General features: G+C 39.3%; 1 protein-coding gene across 3 annotated transcripts; it reads right to left on the reverse strand.

Annotated features, from left to right (window-relative positions):
• Window positions 1-830: 830 nt before the first annotated feature.
• On the reverse strand, window positions 831-26394 carry CSTF2 (cleavage stimulation factor subunit 2). Of its 3 annotated transcripts, XM_033117540.1 has the most exons (16): window positions 26283-26394; window positions 25128-25206; window positions 24142-24311; window positions 23309-23445; window positions 22720-22839; window positions 22468-22605; window positions 19471-19594; window positions 14564-14626; window positions 11566-11625; window positions 10783-10924; window positions 9865-10040; window positions 9288-9580; window positions 5724-5834; window positions 4914-5039; window positions 4320-4363; window positions 831-2817 (listed from the first exon to the last, which is right to left on the reverse strand). In XM_033117540.1, exons 1-14 carry the CDS (start codon window positions 26338-26340, stop codon window positions 4917-4919), a joined length of 1794 nt encoding a protein of 597 aa, XP_032973431.1. In that variant the 5' UTR covers window positions 26341-26394; the 3' UTR covers window positions 831-2817; window positions 4320-4363; window positions 4914-4916. The 3 variants fall into 3 exon arrangements, with proteins under 3 accessions (XP_032973431.1, XP_032973423.1, XP_032973439.1); XM_033117532.1 differs by lacking the exon at window positions 4320-4363 and having other exon boundaries at window positions 2591-2817; XM_033117548.1 differs by lacking the exons at window positions 4320-4363; window positions 11566-11625 and having other exon boundaries at window positions 2608-2817.
• Window positions 26395-27001: the final 607 nt, after the last annotated feature.

Genomic DNA, 27001 nt, shown 5'->3' on the forward strand with positions numbered 1-27001 from the left:
AGTCTTTTGTTATTTTATCTAGGCTCTTCGTTTGGGAAAGAAAATCTGGAAAGTATGCTAATCATAATTGTATAATAATTGAAAGTCAGCTATATTGTAATTCGCATGCATTGCTCTGTTGGAAATAATTGTGAAAACTTGAACTCCATCTTTGGATGACTTATTTAGTCAACAATGGCTCTTTATCACCATTTTTATTAAGAGGGTTTATTAATGTCTAGTTTTAAAAGAAGGCAATTTAGAATTTTGATAACTTTTTTTGCTCCTACTTACTTATTCATTAGGGAAATCATTCACCTAATGACATAAGCAAAATGCCTTTTCCTTCTCCTGTCAAAATGCTTTTTATTTCTCCTATCCACCTGGCTCTGGGATGTTAGTAGTCACAGTGAATCAGCAGAAAGGAAAGAAGACCAGGTCCCTTAAAAGAGGGAAAAACCCATACTTTATTGTGCCCAAAGACAATTCAACTCCTTAGGTTTATAAGAATGTTTCTACTCAATTAGCATTATAGCACCTATTTTGCTACCATTAAGTGATCAAAAATGGATAAATGGTTGTTTCAAATTACCCAGAAACCTATATGACTTGAAGGATTAGTAAGATTTATTTTTTCAGTCACTAGTCTGAACAAAATAAAGATAGGTCAGGAACTCATGGTAGCGAACTGTTTCATTTATTAATTGGACATAAGTAAAAAATACTACCGTGTTTCCCCGAAAATAAGACCTAGCCGGACAATCAGCTCTAATGCGTCTTTTGGAGCAAAAATTAATATAAGACCCCGTCTTATTTTACTATAAGACGGGGTCTTATAATATAATATCCAGTCTTATATAAGATCATATATAATTTTTTATGTCTTATATTAATTTTTGCTCCAAAAGACGCATTAGAGCTGATTGTACAGCTAGGTCTTATTTTCGGGGAAACACAGTAATGGAGGCTTCCAAAGGAATAGATTGGGATACCCCCACTATTGCAAATTTCCTGGACGTCAGCTGTCTAAATTAAATTTAGTAAGATTTTAGAAAAATGCACAATGGAACCTTGACAATATGGTTCCTGTTAGACAACTGCTGACCAAATGATAATTTGATCTTCAATGACTTTGATTTGGAATATTAAGGTTCCTTGAAACTTATAATAAGTTCCTAATGAGAAAGGCTTCACTCTTGGTCTCAATGTCTAAATATATTGACACTTCAGGTTATGACTGCTGCTAAAATCAACATATCAAGGTCTAGAATATTCATGGAAGTAGGCAGAAAAGGTAATGATAATAACAAATCCCACATATAATCAATATTCAAGCCCAAATTGGGGATGTGCAGGATACTCAGAAAGCTCCTCAGCTGTTTTGAGCAAGTTTTCCTTCCTCAGTTGTAATATGAAGTATCTTTTTCAGCAAACTCTTGTTGTAGTAAAGACTTATATATGAGAGTAGAAAATCCCTCAATTTCAATGTCTCTCATAAAGTTGATTATCTTGATTATCTTTGCATTCTTTTGCTTGACATGTAAGCAATATGCTATTACATTCTCTAAGCCTATGGCAGGCTTTTAATTCACTTGACCATAATCCTACTAACCTGGGGGTAGGATTCTGAGAATATAAATAGGCTCGAGTAGTTCCAGTGGAACTTTACTAATTATTAAGGTACCTCATAACCTCTTGAGGTTGGCCTGATGGAGAGACATCATGTCCCTCTTTAATGCCACTATGAGAGAGAAAACAGTAGGCTGGAAGAGCCATAGGGTAGAGCTGGGGAACTAATTATGTTCGGATCTATCTGCAAGGAAGCAGGTGGGGGAGGGGCTAATGTGCAACCTGACTGCTTGTGCTCTACATTTGGTCCTCTTAAAATAAATAAGAATGTAAAAGTTTTAGGGTTTTCTATGTCCCAGAATAAATTTGGTTATAGGTTAGTGACTATCTAGAAGGTAGGATAACATGTATTTTGTTCACATGATTTCTGTTCATTTTTTCTTTCACCATGAACATATGGAAAATTAGTGGATTTTTAAACTTTTAAGGTTGACTACCAAGACTGAAGAGGGCTTTTTGGTATCCATGCTTTTCTTATCAAATATGCATTAGAACAGACAAGTAAATGTCAACAGTCTCTTGTGTTGTCGACACACTCAAACCAGTGGCTTATACATCTTTGTCTTAACTCTGAACTATGCATGTAAACAGACCTACTATTGACAAAAAAAGCATTTTGATATTTGAATTTTTCTAAACTAAATACACTAGCCTTTTTGCTTTGTTTGGCCTTCTGACCATTTTATAGCTCTAAGCATGTGCTATTTTCTCCCAGTAGACTCAAAAGTTCTAGCAAGTTCTCAAAGGGCAAATCTCATTATTCCTGCTGGAAGCAAACTAAGTAAAAACTAAGTTTCAGAAAACATGGTTTCTGAGAAATTCTCAAATATCATCAAGAAGAATAAATGGCTAACTTAAAAGGAGAAACAGAGCTACAGCAATGTAACAACCAAGTACAATACTGCGGTAAGGGCAGAAAATACATCTAAGGTTTCACCCTTGGTATTCAGCTTTTTAAAAGCAAAAAGGTCATGTATATCAATTTGCAGTATACTAAAATTGTGTTCAAAGTTTATTTCAAGTCACAGAAAGTATACAAACTCAGACAACAGAATGAACTGGTTTCGTTCTGAGAGAAGGTGATGGGAGGCCTCCACCTGGCACCAATTTGAGTCATTCAAGGGTTAGGATGTAGAAGTCATCTTTTTGTAACATTTCAACAAGTTATGGAATTAACTTCCAGACTTGTTGCCAGGTATTTTTGAAAACCTGTAAGGAAAAGTTGGGAGAAAGCCATTAGAAGTGGAGACAAAATTCTCTTCCCCAAACCTCAGGGGTAAAAAATTCTCTTCCCCAAACCTCAGGGGAAAAAAATTAAAGGCGTGGGAGGGAAGCTATGCATAAGAGCCAAACACCAGGGGCAGATTCCCAAGGTATCTGCCTCCTGCCTCCCCAAAGTAATCATCCTTTACAGCAAGGTTTCTCAACCTCAGCACTACAGACATTTGGGATCAGATAACTCTTTGTTATGCGGGGATGTCCTGTGCATTATAGGATGTTTAGTAGCATCTCTGGTCTCTACCTACTGAATGCCAGGAGCCCACCAGTCCCTAAAGCTGTGGCAACCAAAAATGTCTCCAGACATTTCCAAATGTCCTAGAGTGGGCAAAACTGCTTCTGGCTGAGAACTGGTGATCTAATGGTAATGGCATGTAAACCTGTCAGTGACAGCAGAGATGGATTAAAACTAGCGAGGTATAGGATGGATGGAGAGCCAACATTTTGACTACAGTATGCAGATACCAGCAAATACACGTTAAAACCTTGCCTGTGTAAAACTACATAGAACTGCACATGCACAATACATACATACACATACACACACACACACACACACACACACACACACACATTAATGTAGTTTTAAAGAATGGTGAAAACTGAGTAAGGTCTGTAGTCTAGTTAGCAGTAAGGTACCAATGTCAATTTATTGGTTTTCTACTACAATCCAAAAAGGTATCATACAACAGCTTCTCAAGATGTTATTATTGGGGGAAGGGTACAAGAGGCTCTTGGTACTATTTTCCCAACTACCTGTGAATTTACAATTATTTCAAAATAAAAGATAAAATAAAAAACCTTACCCTGTGGTTTATGTGCAAGTCTCTGATATGAAATATAAGCAAGAATACATAATGAAAGAACTTTCTGAAACATTTTTACTTCCACTACCCCAAAATAATCATTTCCTCACATTGTAGGGAATACTTTCTCTGGCATAAATAAATTAGAAAAAGTAAAAGAGGAAGTGTTTGTTTTTTATCTGTTCCTCTGAATATAATAAGCAGTCTATATTTTTACTGAAGAACACAGAACGCCTCGGGTATTTGGACTAAAAAGTTAAAGAGCTGGTCATAAAGATAGTCTAGCTAGGCATTCAACCATTACAGATATGATGCATATTTCAGGTCTGGATGCTTCAAGGACATTACAAATACGGATTAAAATACAATGTATTTGGTTAAGACTGCTAATTAGTGTAAATGTGTTCACTATTATATGATAATATATGGATGGAAATTATAATATGAATGGGGTGAAAAGTGGAAATTCAAAATATGATGTTCCAACTGAGACTGGGACAATGTGACTTGTAAAGTGTTCTTAGGAAACAGAACTCTTTATGAAATACAGATGTTGGGGGGAAATTTTTTAAAAGAAACACCAATACATGTAATCTAGTTAGGTCACATGATCATGATCCTTTTTACCTGGCTGATGAGCAGGAAAGACAAGGGCAGCAGCGTACAGCAACCTGTAAAATGTTTCGGAACTGACGGTGACGGCGGACACTCACGATCTTAATTATGCGCCACAGTACTTCAACCTCCAAACATTCAATATAAAATAAATACTGGGAACTAAAACATTAATACATTTTACTGAAATGCTTTGTATTTTTTTTCCATTTATATGGGACAGTTTGGAATAAAATAACTGGTTATCTGGAAGAATATACACTAAACTGTATTTTAGAAGTTATGTCTGGGGATCAAGATTGAGGATACAGTGCTTTTTACCCTGAACTTTTTACTTTCTTGTTTTCGATTAATTTTGTTAAACTGATTGTATATTACTTTTGCCACTAGGAAGGAAAAGTTCAAAAAGATGACAACTAATGCAACAAATTCCCTGTAGCCTTCCACTATCCTGATAGGGCTGAGCGACTGAAGAGTGAAAAGTCTAGCCAAGGAGTGCAGGCCTCAGAGCCCTGAGATCAGGACAGTTTTGTTGCCCGAGGTTGAAAGTACATACCCCAAATACACATGGAGCTTGTTTCACTCAGGTGGGGTGGGTCTGCTCACCTTTCAAGGTGCTCCAGTGGATTTCTGTATCTGTTCCTTTAAGATCAGGATACTCTGCCTCTGCTCAGGAGGCAGCATGGCGATCTGGTCTGCAGTCAGTTGAAGGACCTGCATGATCAAAGCAGCCTGTGCAGAGAAAAAAAAAAGTAGGAAGTTTTCATGACAGCAGTTAAGAAAAACAACACCAGCTTCTGTCCAAAAAGGACGGATATTTCACACATAGAAAACAGCCCCCTGCCACCAAATCAACCCAAACCACACAAAAAAACCAAAAGCAGCTGGTGAGAAAAGCCACACTAAAAAGCAAAGGGACAGTAATACCCAAGATTAGAAGACTCAAAACAGACACCTTCATGAACCCAAAGCTCTTGCAGACTAAAGTGGTATCTGTGAGCCCTGGGAAGTCTTCAATTTTTAATCCTGTTTTGAAAGTCTCTCCTTTTTACAAGTTTCAACCTTTCCATCAGACATAAGCTCCCCAGAATGGTCAAATATAGAAACAGAAAGATATTCGTGGGGAATCTGTTTTCAGGGATAAGGTAGAAAAGGGAAGGAAGGGATTTGGATTTTCAGGTAAACCGGACCTGCACAAAAAATTGCTATTGGCAGATAAGCCTGAAATGTAAGATAAGCTGCCATTTACATACATCCATTTAAGGATTTTAGGACCAGCCCATAAATTTTCAGGTAACAAGAACATCAAGAGTTCTAAGAGTAAATGTCATTTCCAAAGGGACTCCGAAAACCCAGGACTTGTACACGGTAACTAAAAAGAGGAAGACAGCTAAGGAGGCAGTCAGCACTGCTTACCTTCTCATGGTCTTGTGGGGTGACCTGGTTCTGGCCAGGACTAAAGCCACCAGGCTGGCCTCCACCCTGGATGCTTGCTCCTTGCATCCCTGTACCCTGCATGACTGGGACCTATGTGCACAAAGAGATGAAGAGAGATTTCGGAACTTGTCATCTAGGTAACCAGAATCCAGTAACAACAATGTGAAAAACAGGATCTGATTATGGATGTAAGAGAAGCAAATTAATGACTATGAAGATCAGTTCCCACTGCTAGCAATGGCAGAAGGAAGGGTGTAGGCAGAGGCCAACGAGCAAGTTAGACACGTCTGCTTACCACAGCTCCAGCATCATCAACAAATACCACAGCACAACAGGATACCATCAAATCAAGTAAAATTCAGCCACGTGAGCACAGAAAAAACTGAGAGCATCCGGGAAACTAGTGCTCAGTGGAAACCGACAGTCTAAAGATAATGGGTGCTGGCCCATGGGGAAGCTCCATTCACAGGGACACTGCCTACCTCTGGTTCAATTAGACACAGGTGGTTCATCCCAAAGGGCATATCCCACAAGTAAGGCAGAGAAGATAAAACCAGCAGAGGCAGAAAAGAGATGGGAAGGCCTCTGGGGAGAAGACCGCCATTAGCTCAACATTTGCTTTTTGTAATTTCCAGCGAATATACAGCAGATGCTTTCTGCTGAAGACAGACCAAGAAATATGACTGACCTGAATTAAAAAAACAAAGTGCAGTTATATCATACCTATTGGTATTTAAGATCTTCAGTGAGTTCAACCTTTGGGAAGACTACCAGAACCCATGAAAAGGCCTCAAAGCACTGAGAATAACTGTTAAAAGGTCCCTGTGCTGGAGTTATGTTCACACTGAGGCATTCACCCAGAGCTTAGGTATTCTTATTAAACACAAACTGTTAATAAATGTGTTACCTGCTTCCCCAGAATATTAGAAGCAACGAAGCATAAATGTCGACAGACCGTTAGAAGCAGATACCATGACAGAAATGGGAGGAGCCAGGTGACAGCCTGACGGTGAAGGAACCAGAAACCAAACAGGAGGTAACTGTGTTTTCTATATTTCTATCATACATATACAATAATGGGTACACGTAATGATGGCCTTGAGTAATCAAAAGGATTAGAATCATTTTGTATAGCCTGTTTAAGAAGGGAAGGAAGCATAATACACTTTCTAAATTATTTTTCATTCAAGTAGTTTACAAACTTGGTAGAATATTCCTATTATCTGAAACATTCACTTACATGTATTGCTCATTTCCCAAAGACACCAGAGATGATACATGATGAGTACAGCTTTGTACAGATTGCTAGAATATTATCACTTTCTGTTCTTAATTAATACTGAATCCAGAGACTGGTCTGAACTTTCAAAATCTGTTACGGATCTGAAACATCTCTGAGAAGAACCTTTTTGAAACTTCACTCAATACTAATTTGAAGTACTGCAATGTGATCTGACCATCCACTAATTGCCATTTAAAGTTTCCAGGAGCACCTGTTCTAGGCAGACAAGTAATAATATGGGTGATCACACATCTAGGTTTGCCTAAGACAGTCCCAGTTTATGCTTTTGTCCCAGAGTAATCACCAATAGCACTCTCACTCTCAAACATGTCCCTGTTTGAATAAGTTATATAATCGCCCTACTAATAAGCCTTTTACCGACCAATTTCCAACTTAGGTGCACTGGAGTTAATTTTAAAATCTGATTTAAAATTATTAAGGATATATTGTTAAATAAAAAACCAAGGTCCAGAACAGTGAGAGGAGGGAAATATAAGAGTATATGTATATTCATATTTGCAACAAATAAGAATATATATTCTTATTTGCTAGAAGGATACATAAAAAAAATCTAGGATACATAAAAAAAATCTAGTAACAATTACCTATAGTAGACGGGGGTCACAGGGAAGATTGGTACAGGGGAGAAAGTAAGATTCTTATTGTGTATCTATTATATATGAGTAAATGTACTTTATATATTTATTTATAAGTAAACACTGCTTTAAACAATTTTTAAAAGGTTTGAAGATAATTTTTTTTTATTTTTTCTACCTCAGATCTAATTAGCTGTATAGAATCTACTAATGAAAACTATGTAAATCTAATATTACACAGTAATGAGTTCAAGCATTAGCGAAGATAAAGGAGCAAGACATTATCCAGAAGTGGTCTTCCAACCATTCTTTTCAACATCTTTCTCCACAGAATTATCAACAGATTTATATAAGCACATCATGTAGTTATTTCTTGTTTGCCTCTCCAACTAGAACACAAGCATAATGGGGAAGGGACTTCATTTTGTTCACAATGCTACATCCTAGTACATATAGCTCTGTCTGGTACATAGTAGGCGGTCAATAAATATTTGTCGAATGACTGAATGCACAAAAACCATTTCTATGAGGCTACTGACCATAGAGGGCACAATAAACATCAAGGTCAATGAACACATTTTTTTTTAAAGCACAACTTGAAAAACTACAGAGAAGATTTATTCTACACATACCAGAAACAATATGCTCAGATTTCATATTAAAGAGGGGGCGGTAGACACACCTGTACACATATACAACATGCAGATAACAGTACAATGGAAAAAACAGTGGATCCTATTCCATGCTCTGCCACTTTTCAGTTGTATGAATTTAGATTAAGTCAACTGAATTCTTGGGTCTCACTTTCCAAAATTACAAAATGAAAGAACTGGAAGATTGACATGTTCCATTTTAGCTCTCACATACTCCTATCTCTCTCTCTCTCACACACACACACACACGGGGAGGAAGGCACAGAAGCATATGGAAGAGGAAAGAGACAGAAGTACATACAGGAAGGAGGAAGACACATACAGGAAAAAGGAAGGTGGACGGGGTCGAGGGAGATGAAGGTTCTAGCATATAAAAACTCAGGGAAGAAACACATACACCACCTCCCCATAACCAACTCGGGGTGAAGAGGGAGGTGGTGACAACGCAAAAATAATCAGAGACTACCACATACTCATAGATGGAGAGAGGTAAACAAACAGAAAGCAGAGGTAAAAATTCAGTCCCATGGGTTTTAAGGTTAGCATTAGTAAATAGCCTTTCATACTCCACTGTTCACTGAGGCTATGCAATCAAAGTAAATTAAAACAGGTTTATACAAACCTAAGATTATCCAAACGACCACTAAGTGCTCTTCAAATGCTCTAATGCAAGTGGCTCTTAGTGTTGTACATTAGAATTGTTTGTGGGAGGTTTTCAAATGACCCATGCCTAGATTCTATGGATATACTACCTCCTGAATTTCCAGGGCCTCTTCTCTGAATGCAAGAGCTCCTGAAATAGTGGGACAAGGTTGCTCTTTTGGATTACAATCTTGGTGGCCAGAAAATCACCACCCTAAGGGACAGAGAAACCAACGGAAGGGAGATTCTAATGTTCCCTTTCTAACAAACTGAGAAATAGCCCAAATCAGAAAGCAGTAATAATCAGGCTCAATAATAAATTCCTCAACAGATCAAGATTTCACATGGAAGCTAGAAGTGTTTCACATACCTGTCTGGACCCTTGGGGGCCAACTGCCCCTAGGTTCATTGGACTGGGACCCTGGATTCCACCAGGTATAGGGCCTCTAGGACCAGGGACAGGGCCCCTTGCATCCATACTTCGCGCCTCCATCCCTCTGACTTCCATCGCACGGGCCTCCATCGCACGGGCCTCCATCGCACGGGCCTCCATTGCACGGGCTTCCAGTGCACGGGCCTCCAATCCTCTAGCATCTAATCCTCTTGCCTCCATGGCTCGTGCCTCCATGGCTCGTGCCTCTATGCTTCTAGGATCTCTTCCACCTATAAAGCAAGGTGCAAGAAAACTACTGCGTACCTATTCACCTTTACTGCAAAAAGAACCAACAACCCAAGAAAGACAGAAATCTGTTCCTTTAGTCACATCTCCCCCTAACTATGTAAGACTACTTTCTCCTTCCCAATTGCTCAGATTTGCAGATAAACCTTAAAAATACTTACCAACCCTATCACCCCAGCATTCTGTATCCTAGATTAGCGCCTAAGACAGTCAAGTTTATCATCAGCCCGCCATTACCAGTCGGTCTTGTGACGTGGTCTGCCCTTACCTCTGCCATCCAAGGGTGGACCCCTCTGATCTAGCATGGGTCCTCTTGGCTCTGCCATTAGAGGTCTGGGCTCGGCTAATGGTCCTCCCCTCATCTCATGTGGGGGTGGGCCACGGCCGTCATGGCCAGGGACATGGTGCATGGGTGGGCCCTGATGAGGTGGTCCCAGGTAACCTCTACAGATGGAAAAACACGTTATATTTTAAAACAGAACAAAACAACAAAATAAAAGTGTCAGCCAGAAGATCAGTTAAGTAAAAATCAGATAAAGAAATGATGCAAACATCAGTCTATAAATGCTAAGAGAATAACATCAAACAGGTTGAAGAAAAGCTATGGAGATATAAATCAACATATTTTAGAATTTCATATTTGGTCAGGGCACTTATAATTAAGGAGGGATTAATGGATATCCATTATATATAATGAGTAAGCAGTGTAGTGCTTCAGGACATGATTACCGTATGGGTTCAAATATAGGCTCCATCACTTATTAGCTGTGTGATCTTGGGCACACTTACTTAACTTCTCTATGCCTTGGTTTCTTCATCTATAAAATGGTACTGATATTAGTATCAATCTCACAGGATTGTTGTGTGGATTTAATGAGATGATCTAAGTAAAGTACTCAGAGCAGAGTCAGAAGCACAATCCCCATGAATATCAATTATTATTGTTGCCATGATTAATATGACTATTACCAATAAGCAATATAAATTTTTCCTGTTCAGGTATGTGTGCTAGATTTTCCAATTTCTGAAGATCAAAATGACAGACTCAATTACACAGTTCTGCCCAAGGAGAGGTGCTTAGTTTTCGACAGCAGCCGACAGATACAACTGGTATGGAAAGACTTTGTTCTCAAAGCAAGAGAAAACTGTGATTCCTCTAAGCTTTTCCTTCTATGTCACTGCTTACCTAGGCTCTACTTCTCCAGTTACAGAAAGTAAAGTGCCTCCACGTGGGTCATTGGGAGCGTCTCCTAACAAACCGCGAGGAGTTGGGACGTTGGCAGGCAAGGGCCCACGCTGCATAGCTGCTCTGGGGTCTTGCATTGGCACTGACGGGGAAACAAACGGGGAGTTACTGCTGTGAAGGACACAGAAGGAAACCAGAAACGACTCTATAGAGACCATTGACAACATAATTCAGACACCTTAGAGTGGGTGAAACCTCACCACAGCAGACTCCTCTTGCAGCTCAAGAACAGTGTAGGCAGAATCTGTGCCATGTCAGAGGTATGGATGGAATTATACAGAAGAGCAAACTGGGGAGCAATGTGCCCAAGACTAGCACTGCAACCTGAAGAAATTTATGCTCCTGGTTCTCCTTATAATTAATCTTAGTTCAAGGACCAGAGTCACAAAAGAGAGGTAGGCTCTTGGCATATGTGAACACTGCCATGGCTCTGCCAGAACCTGCTGTCTCCTTATACTCTGCTATTTCATCCAAGCTTCCTGACACCAGTAGGGAGGGAGTACAGCCTTGGACAGACTCCCGTATCATCCATGTTCTCTGCCCTGTGTGAGATGATCAATCTTAGGCTTGTGGCCCCTTACAGGAAAAAATGAAAAAACAAAAACCCAAAACACTACCCTTCTGGGTTCTGACCGTGAGGATGACTGCCAAGCAGCCCTTGTCCTTTCAATGTCCCACCCTGAACACCACAGGCAAAAGGAAACCTGCAGACACAATGGGTACCTTGAACTCGCTCAATTGATGCAGGCCCGGCAGGTCCCACGGGCGAGTGCTGTAGTGTTCCTAGGTGAGCAGTAAGTTCAAAAGGAGAAAGAGCAGACACTTAAAATAACTTGCACACACATGCAGAAACATACGCGTACAGACACTGGAAATTTACACACGTACGTTAAGAAGCCAAGAATTCATTAGTTTGCCCCAGGCTACAAAATCTTCCTAAACTATACTAGTTTCTTTGGGATCTGAAGTTCTTCTGCTTTGATGAGATTGCTTCCTAAGCTGAAACAGGTGGGCCATTGATTTTATTTGGGCAGGAATAACCAACTACTTTCAATTTTCACCTCTGCCCCTGATTCCCCCTAAATCTCCTTATGATACCATTAGAAAAAAGAAACAAAATGTTAACAGGATGGTTCTGAATCTCTAGTTAGGTAAAAAACAGACATATGACATAAGGAAAAATCAAAGAAATTATACTGCATCTGGAAGGCAAAATTTATTCTGGAGAGGCCCATGACAGTTACTATTTTGCCATATTTTAAAGCACAAAAATTTCTGCTATCAAAAAGTATCAAATGAGGAAATGCAGTGAATGGACTTTAGACAAGGAGAGAGAGTATCACTCCTCAAGAAATATTCCACTACTGCGAGTCTTTGATAATAAATAATCATGACAACAGCAAACAAAGATTAATGAGATGACAAGGGCACCAATACTAGACAAAGGTGGCACAAGGCAAGAGGAAGTATCTTCTTAAACATATCACCGTCTCCTTTCTCCATTACAAATGTGTGAAAGAAGCAAGGATTCCGGGGGGGGGGGGGGGGAAAGACAAACTAGATACAAAGGGAAAGATTCTTGCTTCCTCTGCTGGGTACTGAAGGAAAACTATAAAAGAAAACTCATCTCACTTTGTTTCCTCATGAAGACAGCTTTCATACACCTTCAAAACTTGAGCCATTCCCCTTCGTTAACTTTTGACCAGGAGGGTGAAGATAACTACAGCAGGAAAGAAGATGTCTGACAATTAAGTTTGTGAACTTGCTGCAATGATGTTGCTAACATTTTTTGATATCAGAGGGATTATTCATTATGAATTTGTACCAACTAGGCAAACAGTTAACCAAGTTTACTATTTGGAAGTGCTGAAAAGGCTGCGTGAAAAAGTTAGACGACCTGAACTTTTCGCCAACAATTCCTGGCTCTTACATTACGACAATGCACCAGCTCACACAGCACTGTCTGTGAGGGAGTTTTTAGCCAGTAAACAAATAACCGTATTGGAACACCCTCCCTGCTCACATGACCTGGCCCCCCAATGACTTCTTTTTTTACCCGAAGATCAATGAAATATTGAAAGGAAGACATTTTGATGACATTCAGGACATCAAGGGTACAACTCTGAGGGCCATTCCAGAAAAAGAGTTCCGAAATTGCTTTGAAGGGTGGACTAGGGGTTGGCGTCGGTGCATAGGTTCTCCCCAGGGGAGTACTTTGAGGGTGACCGTAGTGATATTCAGCAATGAGGTATATAGTACTTTTTCTAGAATGAGTTTGCAAATTTAATTGTCAGACTCCTGTATATTAAATAGCTCTAGCCTGACTGATGACTTGGGGAGAGGTAAAAATATGCCTGAAACCCCAATTCTTTCTCACTACTGCAAAAATACTTTGGGGTAATACACAATCTACTGATTAGCCAAGGGGTGGGGCACAATAGCACAAAAGCATGGGCTGCTCAGAAGAGGTATTTAGTCAAGAGCTTGTTCCACTGTCAACCACCTGACAAGATTATTAGTCTGTCACTTCAGTAACCAACCCCAGAGTACAAACTATAGACAAGGAGTACAGTACATATGCCTATTTCTTAATATTTTGCTTAAAAAATAGGTTTCACTTACAGGCCGTGTGCTAAGAAGAAGTAACTTTAGCTTCTCTCTGTGTGTCCAAAGTTGTTCTTTTTCATCACAAAGATATAATGAATAAGAAAAGGAGACACTGCAGGATAGTTTTGGAAGTTAATATAGGCAGTGTGGATTGACAAAAAGAGGATAGATTCTAGAATCAGAGACTTCGGAATTTTAGCTCTATCACTTACGAGATGGAAAAGATGAGTGCACCAAATCCAGTCCCTGCTACTCAGATATGGGTATTTTTACCATGTCCCCTTGAGTAAGTAACTTAAAACACGGCTTCCATCTCTTTATCTGAAAACTTGAGGTGCTGCCCCTTAACTCACAAGATTGTTTATGAAAATCCAAGTGCCTGACCTATAGCATGCACTCAGTTTTATGGTTAGTTCCTCCCGTTTTCTCACTCTCTCTCCTCCTAACGTCAATTTTAACTGAAGCACTGCACTTTCTTTTTCTTCAAACTCCAATAACATAGAGAAATAACCTGGAGATTTTTGAGCAGTTGCTACTGTGGTATCCAGTGTTACTGGCACAGTATAACATACACCTATCAAATAGGCTTCATAGATCTTTGATCCCCTCCCAGTTTTCTCTGGGGTTTCAATGTAGTCTTCTATATACCTGGCTGCATATTACTTGCTCATTATTAAAATTCGTTACTCAGTCAATAGCTATTCATAGAGGGAGAGCAAACATGTCAGCAGAATCATTAGACTATCAGGAAAAGGTGATGTAAATTAAATGGAAACGAAGGATCCATTTGCTTTGTCATCAGTTCTTGCAGAGCTGGGCTCTGAATCACTAGATGGAAAGTCTAGACCAGTGGTGTCCAATAGAATTTTCTGCAATGATAGAAATGTTCTATATTTGCAATATCTAGTAGGGTATCCACTGGCCACATGTGGCCATTGAGCACTCGTAACGTGGCTAGTGTGAATGAGGAACTGAATTTTAGATTTTAGGTAACTTAATTACTTTAATATTCAAATAGCTCTATGTGGTTAGTGGCTGCCACATTTCCATCTTAGTGCAGGTATAGAACATTTCCAATCCAGTCCACATTAATCAGACATTACTATTTATTTACCTTGTCCCCGTTCCATGGACACTGGTCCACTTCCTGGCATTCCAACCTGGGCCTGCATTCCTCCTGGAAGACAAAGGGCCAGAAAGAAAACATAAATTAGGACCGCTGGAAACAAAATTGGGATAATGGCTGAATTAACAAATTTCCTCTTTCTGCCCTATAAGCAGAAACCTACCAGGAAGATAACTACCATCAAACAATGTAGTTATACAGAAGATGGAATTTGTTAGTATACTTTAGACTTCAGTGACAGAAAAGTGCATTATAAGAATACTTAATCTCATTGGTTATCAATACCTTGGCAGGAAGTTCTTCTGTAATACAGGAGGACAATGGCACTTACCCATGTAACTCCTCTCACAGGTGGCAGTAATATTCACAGGGTATTTGGTAATGTGTGGGTATACTGTTTTGGTTGTGACAAAGATTTGTGAGGGCAAAGCTGGTGTTTAATGACTACTCAAAAAGATATATGCACCCCTATGTTCATTGCAACACTATTTATAATAGCCAAGATATGGAAGCAACCCAAGTGCCCATCAATGGATGATTACATAAAGAAGATGTGGTACATGTATACAGTGGAATATTACTTGGCCATAAAAAAGAATGCAATCTTATAATTTGCGACAACATGGATGGATCTAGAGGGTATTACGCTAAGTGAAATAAGTCAGACAAAGAAAGACAGGTACCATATGATCTTACTTATACGTGGAATCTAAAGAACAAAATAAATGAATAAACGAAACAGAAACAGATTCATAGATACAGAGAGCAACCTGGTGGTTGCCAGAGGGGGGCTGGGGAGTTCGGTGAAAAAAGTGAAGGGATGACAAAGTACAAAATTATCACGGGGATGTAAATTACAGCATAGGAAATATAGTCAATAATGTTGCAACAATTCTGTATAGTGCCAGGTGGGTACTAGACTAATCGGGGGGATCACTGCATAAATTACATCAATGTCATACCATTACGCTGTACACCTAAAACTGATATAAAACAATACTGAATATCAACTGTAACTAAAAAAACAAGACATAAATAATTAAAAAAAATGAAAAACTTTGGCGTTTAATGAGAACCCAACAGGGATACTAGATGTCCTGCAATGTATGAGATAGACCCACAAAATTAAGAATTACCCTGTCTTGTAAACTTTCACTGGTATCAACAGTTATGTTATTTGAGTTGCCAAAAAAAATACCTATATCTGTCTACATTTGTAGCTTTTACATTTGTGGTATAGGTGCAAGCATCTGATTCCTATCTTTTGATTTCTAGTGCAGTTGTGCCTAAACACTTGTATATTAAAAAATACTTTTTATTATAAATTGATTTCCTTTTACTTACCCTTTATGTTATAGTTAGGGCATTATACTGATTTTTTTGGAAATCATGTTAAGTAGCTTCTATCATCTGTGCATTTCTTTTCCGGATAGTAAAGAGTCACTGCAAACTACTTGTTATGAAGAGAGACCGCTGGGTCTTACAGAGTTGAGAAGCACTGGTTTATTCTAACCAGTCAAGGTATGATGACTGCTCCATAAAGAATACTCATGTACCACAAGTCCTCGTCTGGCCCTTTCCACAAAGCAATAATTCTCTTTTCCTCAAAGGAACAATATATGCTGTGAGTGGGGAGAAAAGACAAGCTGAACTGTTTGCAGTCATTAATACTTATCTAAACTATCAAAGTACACTTCACATTCACTTCCATTCCATTTTAACATGCCAGGCATCAAAGAGTCATGGATAAAGAACCTGAATCTGTGCTATCCCTACCCCTGCTACTAAGTAATTGTCATTTTGAGCAAGTGATCTGATAAAATTAACATATTTCCAGGCTTCCTCATCTGTAATGTGAAGGAGCTGGCTTAAACCAGTGGTTCTTAGAACATGGTCCTCAGACCAAGTGTCAGCATCACCAGTGACTTGTTAGAACTGCAAATTCTCAGTACCCTACCTCAGACCTGCTGAATTAGAAAGTCTGGGGATGGGGACCAGCAATCTGTGTTTTATTAAGCCCCTTACGTGATTTTAATGCACACCAAAGTTTGAGAACCACAGGTCTAACTGATTTCAAAGCTCTCTTGTAGCCATAACATTCTATGATTTATTTAGACTACTCACCAAAACAATACAAAAATTTAGGATTTGAAGAAATTGGTAGTAGAAGGGATTATGGGCATCATTTCTCATATTATACATTCACACAGCAGTGCTTTCCTTGTATGGGCTAGCTTCCCAGAAATGGAATTGGTGGGTCAAAGTGTATATGAGTTTTTAATATGAGATTACTTTTTTAAAAGTAACTTCACAATTCCACCCGGAATCTATACCACATTCCCCACCAATAGTAAGTGTTCTCTCTTTGAAATTTTTGCTAGCCTGATGGGTTTAAGTAAAGCAAAATGTCATTATTTAATTTGCAACGTCCTGACCATAAGTGAATTTGTTTTTGTTGCCATTTGGATTTGCACTTCTATGAAGTACCTACTCCTCCACCCCAACTCCGGTTCAAGCCACTGTTTCAGTCTAGTTGTGCAGGACGCAGCTCCCTGGCCCACATTGATATTACGAGCCTCGCGCTCCCCTCCACCCTGCTGAGGCAGTTGTTCACCACCCACCGCAGCCCAAGGCTGCCTAGCTCCTGGTTGAGCCGTTGTTCACAATCTTAGCTGTAGAGGGCACAGCTCACAGACCCATGTGGGAATTGAACCGGCAACCTTGGCCTTAGGAGCACAGCACTCCAACCACCTGAGCCACTGCGTTGCCTTCCCTACTCAAGTTCTTTGCCTACTTTCCTAATGGGTTATTCCGCCTTCTCATCAACTGTCAAAGTTTTGTACAGGGTACCTCAAAAATCTTAAGTGAAGTTTTAACAACTTCAGAAGTATAAATGGTACAAACACAAAAAAACACTTGAAAATTAAATTATTTTAAGTTTCTTTTACACTTACTTTCAGCTTTTATATGTACTTTTATTTTTTTTTTAAATTTATTGGGGTGACAATTGTTAGTAAAATTACATAGATTTCAGGTGTACAGTTCTGTATTACATCATCTATAAATCCCATTGTGTGTTCACCACCCAGAGTCAGTTCTCCTTCCATCACCATATATTTGATCAAAGCTTTTATATGTATTAATTTCCTCTTTTTTAAAAATTATTTTTCTAATTCTTTAAAACTAGTCGAGTTCCTTTATTCCTTAATAGTATAGGTATTTAAGGATATTCATTTTACTTTAAGTACTGCTTTCACTATTTCCTGTACTTTTTTTGTATGAAGTGTACTACTTTTTGTTCTCTTGTAGGTAATTCATAAATGTCTTTCTATTTCCTCTTTAATTCAAGGGTTACCCAGAGTATGTCCCTTAATTTTCTAAGTGAAGGTTTTTTTTCAGTCACCTTTTAATTACTTATTTCTAATTTTACTGGCCTATAATCAGTGAATACTGCCTGTAAAATACCCATATTTTAAAATTTGTTTTTATTTTATGGCTAAGTACATGGTCGTTTTTTTTGTTTGTTTGTTTGTTTGTTTACTGTTCCATGGTCATTGGTGGGGGGCAGTGCATTCTCTAGTCAAGAGATACAAGGTGCCCTCTATATAGTAAACCAAGCTTATTGGTTCCACTATTTTATTCCTTAATGCCCTTACTTATTTTTTGTCCACTAACACAATGCTACTCAAATTGTGGTTCACAGACAATGTTGATCCATACTCTGTGTGTTAACAGATCATGACAATGTAAGTATAGAAATGGAGAGCAGACACTTAGAAACTTTCATAGCAATCTGGCATTGCTGTGACATCCAAGTGAGTGATCAGCACACTTGTCTCACTGAACAGGGTATTCAGGTGTTTTTCAACTCATGTAATGAGCTGCATATGTCCTGGCTTGTATACTTGTCATGTGTAGTAGGCCCACATTACAAATTGTGATATTTTATGGTAAACTACTCACCTATAACTCAAAAAGGTATAAATTACAGAATCTATTTCTTTCACTGAAAGATAATTTAACTATAACTCTATAGGATAAATAAAAATTGTAAGTTTGCTGGAATTTCTTTAAAAATCCCTTCTTCCATTCCTTATCAACTTTGCTCTGTATAAAACAAAACAATTTAGATTAAATTATCCCCCACGAGTAGTGTTATAGTCAATCTAACCTAAATTAGATGAATTATCAAGAAGCAAGTTCGTTGCACAAAAACTTTCAATATTGATATACTTGTGTTCATATAGGCATTTCATATGGAGATCACTATTTCACACATAACTTTTTTAGTTATGATTGCTGAATGATAAAAAGCTACAAGTGTAATAGCAATACTCTATTAATTCCTATATATACACTTCCCGTGAAAATATACAGTTTCTAAAATTCCTTTTCCCTTTTGTTCTTTGGTCTGATTATTTTTATGAAATGCAATTTTATGTCTGTTAAGTATAATAAGGAGAAACATGACCATGTATTCTGCGTGTTTTTTCCATGTACTTTTTAATCTCTGACTTTTAATGGCAGAATTCAGTCCATGCACATTTAGTAAAATAATCACTATACCAGATGCTATTTCTTCCACCTTACTCTACGTTTATTACTACTTATTTCACAATGTCATATCCTTTTCTCTGTATTTACTGGATTGGTCTAGTTTTCATTCATTCTAATTTTCCCTTCGTTAATTTGGAGGTTTTACTGTACTTTTCCACTTTACTGTCTTGTTCTTGTAATCAGACATATAGGATTTGTATATAAAAAAACAACTATTTCCTCCATTTAGGATATATACTTCCTAGCTGTGTATTAATCTTATATCGAGATCTATCCCATTCGCTATAATAAAACCTGAGCAAAATACCAAAACAGTGAAGGCTGTAAATGAAACCTACCTCCAGGAGCTAAGGCACCAGGGCCAGGTCCTGTTACAGCGGCTGGTATCTGTCCTGGTGCTGGGACTCCAGCCTGCATAGAAGCTTGCATCAAAGGAGGTGCGCCATTGACATGCATTCCACCCTGACCAAGAGAAAAACTGCAGTCAATACACATAGCTTACGGCCTTAAAGAACTCTTCAAATTGACACCCTCCAATAGTCTACCAAATATCCTTTTTGTAGAGCGTATCTCATGCAGCATTAGATTCGTAAAACACTTTGAACAGAAGTTACAATACACGTAAAGAGCATGGTATAACACGGTTAAGATGGACCATATTCTAAAAGTCGAGACTGACGCGTCTTATCTGTGTGTTGCGGCTGCAGGCAGCACCTATTGTTGACTTCATGACTGGGGCCTGGTGATAAGAGTCGGAAAAAAAAGTGCCTTGAATCCAAGGAGAAAAAGAGGAGACTGGGACTTTTTAACAAAGAAACTGCTGGCAGCCTGCACTTTTAACATGAAAAAAAATTTTATTTGACCAATCTTTTCTCATCCCTGTCCTCAGATATAATTCTGATTTGGGGGGAAATGTTAATTTTTTTTAATGCTACATTAAAGTTCCTGGAGGAGGGGTAGGCGGGTGGGGGCGAAGCCAGGGCCGAAGTAGAACGGCGGCGAAAGCAGTGGCTACGGCAGCTTGGGATCGAGTACAAATAACAGAATCACTATGATATTTCAGAGGCTCTTCAGGGTCTCCTGTCATTCAGCCTGCAATCTCAGTCCATTTGAGGAGGAATATTGGTGTTACAGCAGTGGCATTTAATAGGAACTTGATCTACACAGAAACTCTTCGTGGACAAGATTAGAGCATATAGAACTGAGTGACAGTCATCTGGAGAACTTGTTGATACTGGCCCAGATTATCAGCAAGATTTCGAGAGGGGGCTTTCTGAGCTTAAGCAAATGTATGGCAAAGTAGACTGGATTTCAAATTTGAAGTCATTGAAAAACCCCAGTCCTGAAAAAACAATGTAAAATTTATCTGGTTATTTGTCCTAGATAAATTGTACAACTGATCACAAGTATCAGAATAGATATACATTTCACAACTTAAAAAAAAAGAAAGAAAAAAAGCTCCAGGAACAAAAGGGAATGTTATGTTATCACCTGTGTAGTCTCTAGAGAACTGAGCAGTCCCTTGGAATAGAAAGAGCCCAATTAAGAAAGAATAAAAGCTAAGTAATAAAAAAAAAATCACATATACTCTCAGAGAGCACAAAACTCTAGAACAGAAAATTGTATAGTGAGGTGGCTAAGAGAAAACAGGCTATGAGGTCAGACAGAACCAGGTTCAGTTCCTGAATTTGCCATTTGCAATTAAGTTATTTTTGGACCAGTTAACTTCTCAGGGTCATAATTTATTTCCTTTCTATTTCCAAAAAAAGTATTTATTGAATTACAGCAGGGGTCAGCAAACTATGTCCCATGGGCCAAATCTGGCTTACTGCCTAGTTTCATAAATAAAGTTTTATTGACATGCATTCCACTACTATTAACTACACACTGACATGCATTCCACTACTATAACTACCCACATTTGTTTATGTATTGTCTGTAGCTGACTTCAAATTCCAACCGCAGAATTGACTAGTTAGGAGAGACTCCACGGCCTGCAAAGCCAGAAATATTTACTATCTGGCCATTTACAGAAGTTGTTTGCCGACCAGTGTCTTAAACCTTTGTATGATCCATCCAAGTTGTTTGCCTCTACCAGTCTGACAGGTGAAAAATGGTAGTTTATTGTACTTTCTGTTTATATTTATCTTGTTTTGCGGTTGAACACTTTTTTATATATTTAATATATATTTGGATTTCCACTTTTGTGAACTGTTTATGTCCATTGCATACTTTTCTACTGGCTTATTGGTAATTTTCTCACTAATTTATAGGAGGTCCTTTTTTATTATGAAAAATTCCAGATATATGATTTACATATAAAATAAAATTAACCACACAGTTTAGGAAATAAATTATATATACAATTAAAATGTCCCACGTGGTCTTCCCCAATTGCACCCTATTTCCCCCTTTTAGACAACCACTTAAGAATTCTTATAGCTGTTTTGAAATTTTATGTAAATCATTACATACTGAACATATTCTTTGCAACTCATTCAAAATATTTTTGGGATATATGCAGACACATATTTCCCATATTTTGGGAATGCTTCCACATTCTTATTTTCACTTCCATATGGTATTGTCTTTAAGTTATCTGTGTAGATACTACGTATCCCAGTTCATCTTAACTGCTGTATGGAATTATGTTTTTTAAAGTCATTCATGGTGACACATGCAGTTTATTTAACTGTTACAGAGTATAGCACATTTTCACCACTCTTCTGCTGATATACATTTAGGATGTTTCTAATTTTTCACTTTATAATGTGGCAATAAACATTCCTGAACATGATTGAGGGCTCTTAAGTAATCAGCCTGTTGTCTATCATGCGTATGGCCAATACTTTTTCCCCAATTTGCCATTTTTCTTTGGTGTTTATTTCTTTTTCTCCATAGAGAAATTTTTCAATTTTCAAATGTACTGGTCTTTTATGGCTTCAGGGTTTTGTGTCACTTAGAAAGCTAGCTTTACTTTTTTCATTGGTAAGAATGGAGACAATAAGAGTGCCACACTCATACAACTGTTGTAAGTATTAAATGAAACAGTGTATATGGAAAAACAGTGTCAACCACAGTGCCACGCATGCACATATACACAAAATTAACTTATAAAAATGAGCATACAGGCAGAATCTCTTTGTTTTACAAACCTGGCACCCGATCTATATTCATTCAGATGCCAAATAGTCTGCAACTTGGAAACTGCTTTCATGCCTGGAAATTCAAATTATCATTTCTGGCTCCTGACTACTCTTCTTTCAATATATCCTCCTAAAATGAAAATGACATTCTAAAACAGATAAAGGAAATGTTAAGGGGCAAAGCCCTACCAAAGGCTGGGCCTGAGGGGCCTGAGGATTCTGCTGGTTCATTGACACACTGGATCCGGAGGCAGGCCCAGCGTTGTGGACTGGCTGCGGGTTGCCTGCAATTAGCGTTGGGATATTTGTCTGGCGATGCAGAATTTTCTACAAAGTGAAAAGACAAATCTATGAGCTGTCTGTTTAACAAAGCAATCAGGTAGTTCCTACCCCACTCATGCATTACCCTGGCATTTCCATAAAAGAACCAGAAGTACTCACCAGAGCAATCTCTGGATCCACAATTCTCATCACTACCTGTGCTTGTAGCAAAGCATAAGCCAGTTGAGGATTTTGGAGTAACATGTTCCGTGCTTCCTGGGGACTATTCTGGACACAGAGCTGAGAAGATAAACAGATTCATCATCAGGTTTAATATTTATTACTCAGAAATTAATAGTTATTTAGAGCCATTCCCACCTGAGAAGTGTAATATTCCAGAGGCTTTTTAAGCTGTCACTGGTTTTTACACAGCACACACAATCTTGGTCATGGCAGGCAAGAGAAGAGGCATTTCAAATACCACATTATCATTTAGGGAAAAAGCCACATTTTACTATCTACATCTGTTAGCTATGGGTCACAGAAATACAGCCAGACGGTGTTGGTGTGTTTGTGCACAAGAATGGAAAGCTCTCTGCATGAAATATAAAACACACCAGGCACACATGGAATATTGAAGGTGCAAGAAATGGTGGTCAACAGGCACGCCTTCTATTTGAGCTCAGGAAATCATTTCCATTAAGTTTATTAATTAACTCTTGAGAATTTGATGTGATTGGATTTATTCATAACTTAATCCCCCTCCCACCTTCATTTGTTTCATCAGCTCAAACATCTGCTCTGGTGGAAGACTGGCAACTGCTTTGCTAATGGACTCAGGGGCATCCTCAGGACTGATGGTCTCTCCATAAGGTGACTCAATGACGGGGGCACCAGTGCCAAGACCTGATTAGGAAGAAAGTACGAAAAAGTTAAGGAGGCAAAATAAAGAAATAAATCATTTCAAGAATCTACTTTCCAGGGCTGTTTAAGGACACACTGATAACTTTAAATTCTCTAGAGCTCAGAAATAAATGATTTCCAACTCTCTTACTTCTGTGGAGGAAAGTGACAGAATGCATTTTCTGTTCTCAAGAGTAAAGCTGGGACCAGGATCACATAGGTGGACAATGTTAACCTAAATTAGGGATTAGGCACATTAACTTTCTTTGGCAAGCCATTTCAGAAGCAAAAGGTTTAAACAGAAAAATATGCTAATATCAAAATGGAATTCCTGGATCTATAAACCTCATTAAAAAAAAAAAAAGCCGTAAGAATGCTAATATCCCCACCACATACAGATCTGGCCACATAGTTACAGGAGTGGCAAACACCAACGACCTAGTTAGCACTAATCACTTGGTGAGCCTGAATTCATCTTCAACTGGAATCAACTCCTTGGCAACTGAAGGACTTCTAAAGTCAACTTTACCTTGTTTCTCAAAGATATACACTTCCCTAACGCAAACACCTTAGGTGGGTCAAGTAAAGAAGCTGAGTGGGTAACCATTTCAGCAGATGCTAAAACATATCATAAATGGAAAATCTTCATTATTACATCTTTACTAACTCGTGTTGCATACAACTTGGGTTTATACTCACTCTTCAGCTCTTCTTTGTTCTTTTCACTGGCAGCATTGTCTACTCGAAGTGCTCTCCCACTGAATTCACGCCCATTCAGGTTTCGCATGGCACTAAGTGCTGTCTCTTGGTCTTGGTATTCACAGAAGCCATAACCCTTTGGCTTTCCTGTCTCCCTATCATATACCAACCTGGAGAGCACAACCAAGTATAGGCACAAATGTTACATACACACAGGGTTCCTGCTAACATTGCCATATTCCAATTTGGTCAACTGTAAGACAAATAACCTTATCACTCACTGAAATATTTTTTAAACACTTCTTTTTTAATTTACCAATTACAGTTGACATGCATAAACATTTTTTTTAAAAAAATGAATCCCTCCCCCAGCTCAGTTGACAAGAAGATTTTCCAGGGCAGGACAGGTCATAACGACCAGTAACTTCTCTGTGACTAGTGAAGGGGCTTGCGCAATTTGGTGTGGTGGGAAAAGCCTTCACCCAGCAGTGTTGTCTGTAGAAGTAACAATTATAGGGGCGGTGGAGTAGGGAATGCTCACAGCTCCACTAGCATGAGGTTGTAATCCTTGTTGGAGAGAGCATATTTTTTTTGGCTTGACTATGAGCACATGCAGCAGATTCTGCAGGAAACCCAAACCAGTTACACATACCTGGCTGACCCTGAAGCTGAACACGTGCATCGGAAACACAAAAGTGCCTAGCGGAGAGTAGAAGTCTGGGCATATTTGAAAATGGCATGCACTTTGAATGCCACCTGCCCATACCCACATACATTTAAAGAAATCTATCTTTTAGTAAAAATGAATGGGAATTGCATGGTATGTGAATTATATCACAATGAAGCTGTTACAAACAAACAAACAAACAAACAAAGGAGAATGCATGTGAAAAGTCACCAGTATAAACCCTGTCATAATTACTAAGGGCCAAATTTTGTGATGATTTTTAAAGAAACTCCCACCAGGTAGTGAAAAGGAACCTCACCTGAAACTAACAACAGGTCCAACTTCAGAAAAGATGTCCTTTAATTGCTCTTCAGTAGCCTCGTATGGAATGTTCCCCACTAAGAAAATAGGTAACATTAAAATTCTGAGTTTGTAACCTACATCTTTATTAAGAAAATACAGTACCTATTTATATCAGAAAATGTGACAACTTGCTCAAAATACAGTGCTCCTCCAATCCCAGTTCCAAGATTTCAATCTCGCCGGCTAACTTTAATTGCAAGAGAAATAAACCACTGAAACTAAATACAAAAGGTGTAGACATTTCTAAACACCTTTATCAATTCTCAGACTGATCTGACAAGTGTTGGATTTTCCTTAACTTTGGTGAAAAATACTTAGGCATTGCTATTTACCTGAAGGGCTGCACGTCTTATCAGTAACTACTAAAAATAGCAACATTTTAATTCTTAAAACCGGCTCATATGTCCGGATTACTCCCCCACCCCCCACACACACTCAAAGGAGAATGATCGTGGAAGTAGTGGAAGATGTTTAATAATTATTCTTAAGTGTTTTGTCATGTCCCTTCCAAAAAGTGATTTAAAATCACCACACATACTTTAAAAACACAACTTATTTCGGCTGAAAAGATTCCTTAGAATAGATTCGATCCTCTTTAAAATTTCTTCGACGAGGTCTTAATCGTTCATTCATTCATTTATTTACAATCCACCTTAAGACGCCAGATTGCCGCTACCACTACCAACGAACTAAAATGTTACGGGCTAAAAGCAGAGGATTAAAGTCGTTAGGAGCGAGCGGGAAGTGGACACAAGGATCCCAGCACATAATCTGTATTCTGGGAGAGGGGATGAGAAGTAGTAGGGGACAGCTGCCATGCGCATTCGCTTCTAGAAAATTGAAGCTCGTGAAAGGAGAAACGCATAGAAGTTGAACGCTAGTTTAACTTCCTCAGCCACATCGTGGTAGGGCTGCAAAACCTCGGAGTAAGGGGAGCATCCCTTTGCCCACGAGTCCACCAGCTTGCCCGCCGCACAGGAGGCAGGGAGAGCTGCACGCCGGCCCCATCACCGGTTCCCGCGTCGATTCATGAGATGCAGGGGGCGTTCCTCGCCGCTCACTGCCTCTTTCTGTCCCTTCCCCATGCTTGGTTCCACCGAATTCCTCTCACCGAACACTGAACGTAGCGAACGATCCACCGCAGGGTCTCTCACAGTCAAACCCGCCATCGCTCTTCTCCCGAGGCTTCCGGTGCGCCAGGGCACTCTTCCGTAAGGCGCGTGCCTCCAGCGCCCAACAGGCTTCCGTATTGTGCGTGAACCGGAAACACCTGGCCCGGCGGACGCAGGGCCCCCTCCCCTGGCGTCATTCCGTCACAGGCCGCGCACGTTACTTCCAAGAGAACATTAACCCTTCCGGGCAGGGCTGCCGCCTGTCGTTCACGGTCGGATTCGGGTAGGCCCAGGCTAATTTGAAGCCTTTATTGTTCATGTTTTACTTAGGCTAACGCAAGTAATTGTCGACCACAATAAAGATGGAAGCAGTGGCTTTACCATAGTAACAGAGAAGTCATTTGCTAACAACCATGGCACTTTCATTTTAATTACGCCCTGTTGGGGGAGGGAAATGCTTGGCCGCGCCCCAGCGGCGTGCACATTGTCATTTTGCAAATACTGTGAGTTTACGGAGTGCGATGGGGAAAGAAAATCGCAGCAGCCTAGAGAATAAGAGAGTGAGGGGCACTCAACGTTAAGGCGTTAACATAGCTGAGCAGATGGGGAGGTAAAGGGAGAACAGACCCACGTCTACGCTGGTCTAGCCCCTGGGCTCCATGTTTCTGGTAATGGGGGCGGGGCGGGGCGGGGTGGCCGAGGACATTGGCCGGCAGGG

Source organism: Rhinolophus ferrumequinum, chromosome X (genome assembly GCF_004115265.2).
Source record: "Rhinolophus ferrumequinum isolate MPI-CBG mRhiFer1 chromosome X, mRhiFer1_v1.p, whole genome shotgun sequence".
In the NCBI taxonomy this organism is placed as follows: domain Eukaryota; kingdom Metazoa; phylum Chordata; class Mammalia; order Chiroptera; family Rhinolophidae; genus Rhinolophus; species Rhinolophus ferrumequinum.

Bases quoted from the DNA above. Each gene is read 5' to 3' on its own strand.
- CSTF2 (XM_033117540.1), bottom strand. From the start codon at position 26,340: ATGGCGGGTTTGACTGTGAGAGACCCTGCGGTGGATCGTTCGCTACGT. The intron at 24,312-25,127 runs GTGAGGTTCCTT...TGTGCTCTCCAG, and splicing joins GGACCTGTTGTTAGTTTCAG to GTTGGTATATGATAGGGAGA. The intron at 11,626-14,563 runs GTAAATAAATAG...CTGCTCACCTAG, and splicing joins GTCCATGGAACGGGGACAAG to GAACACTACAGCACTCGCCC.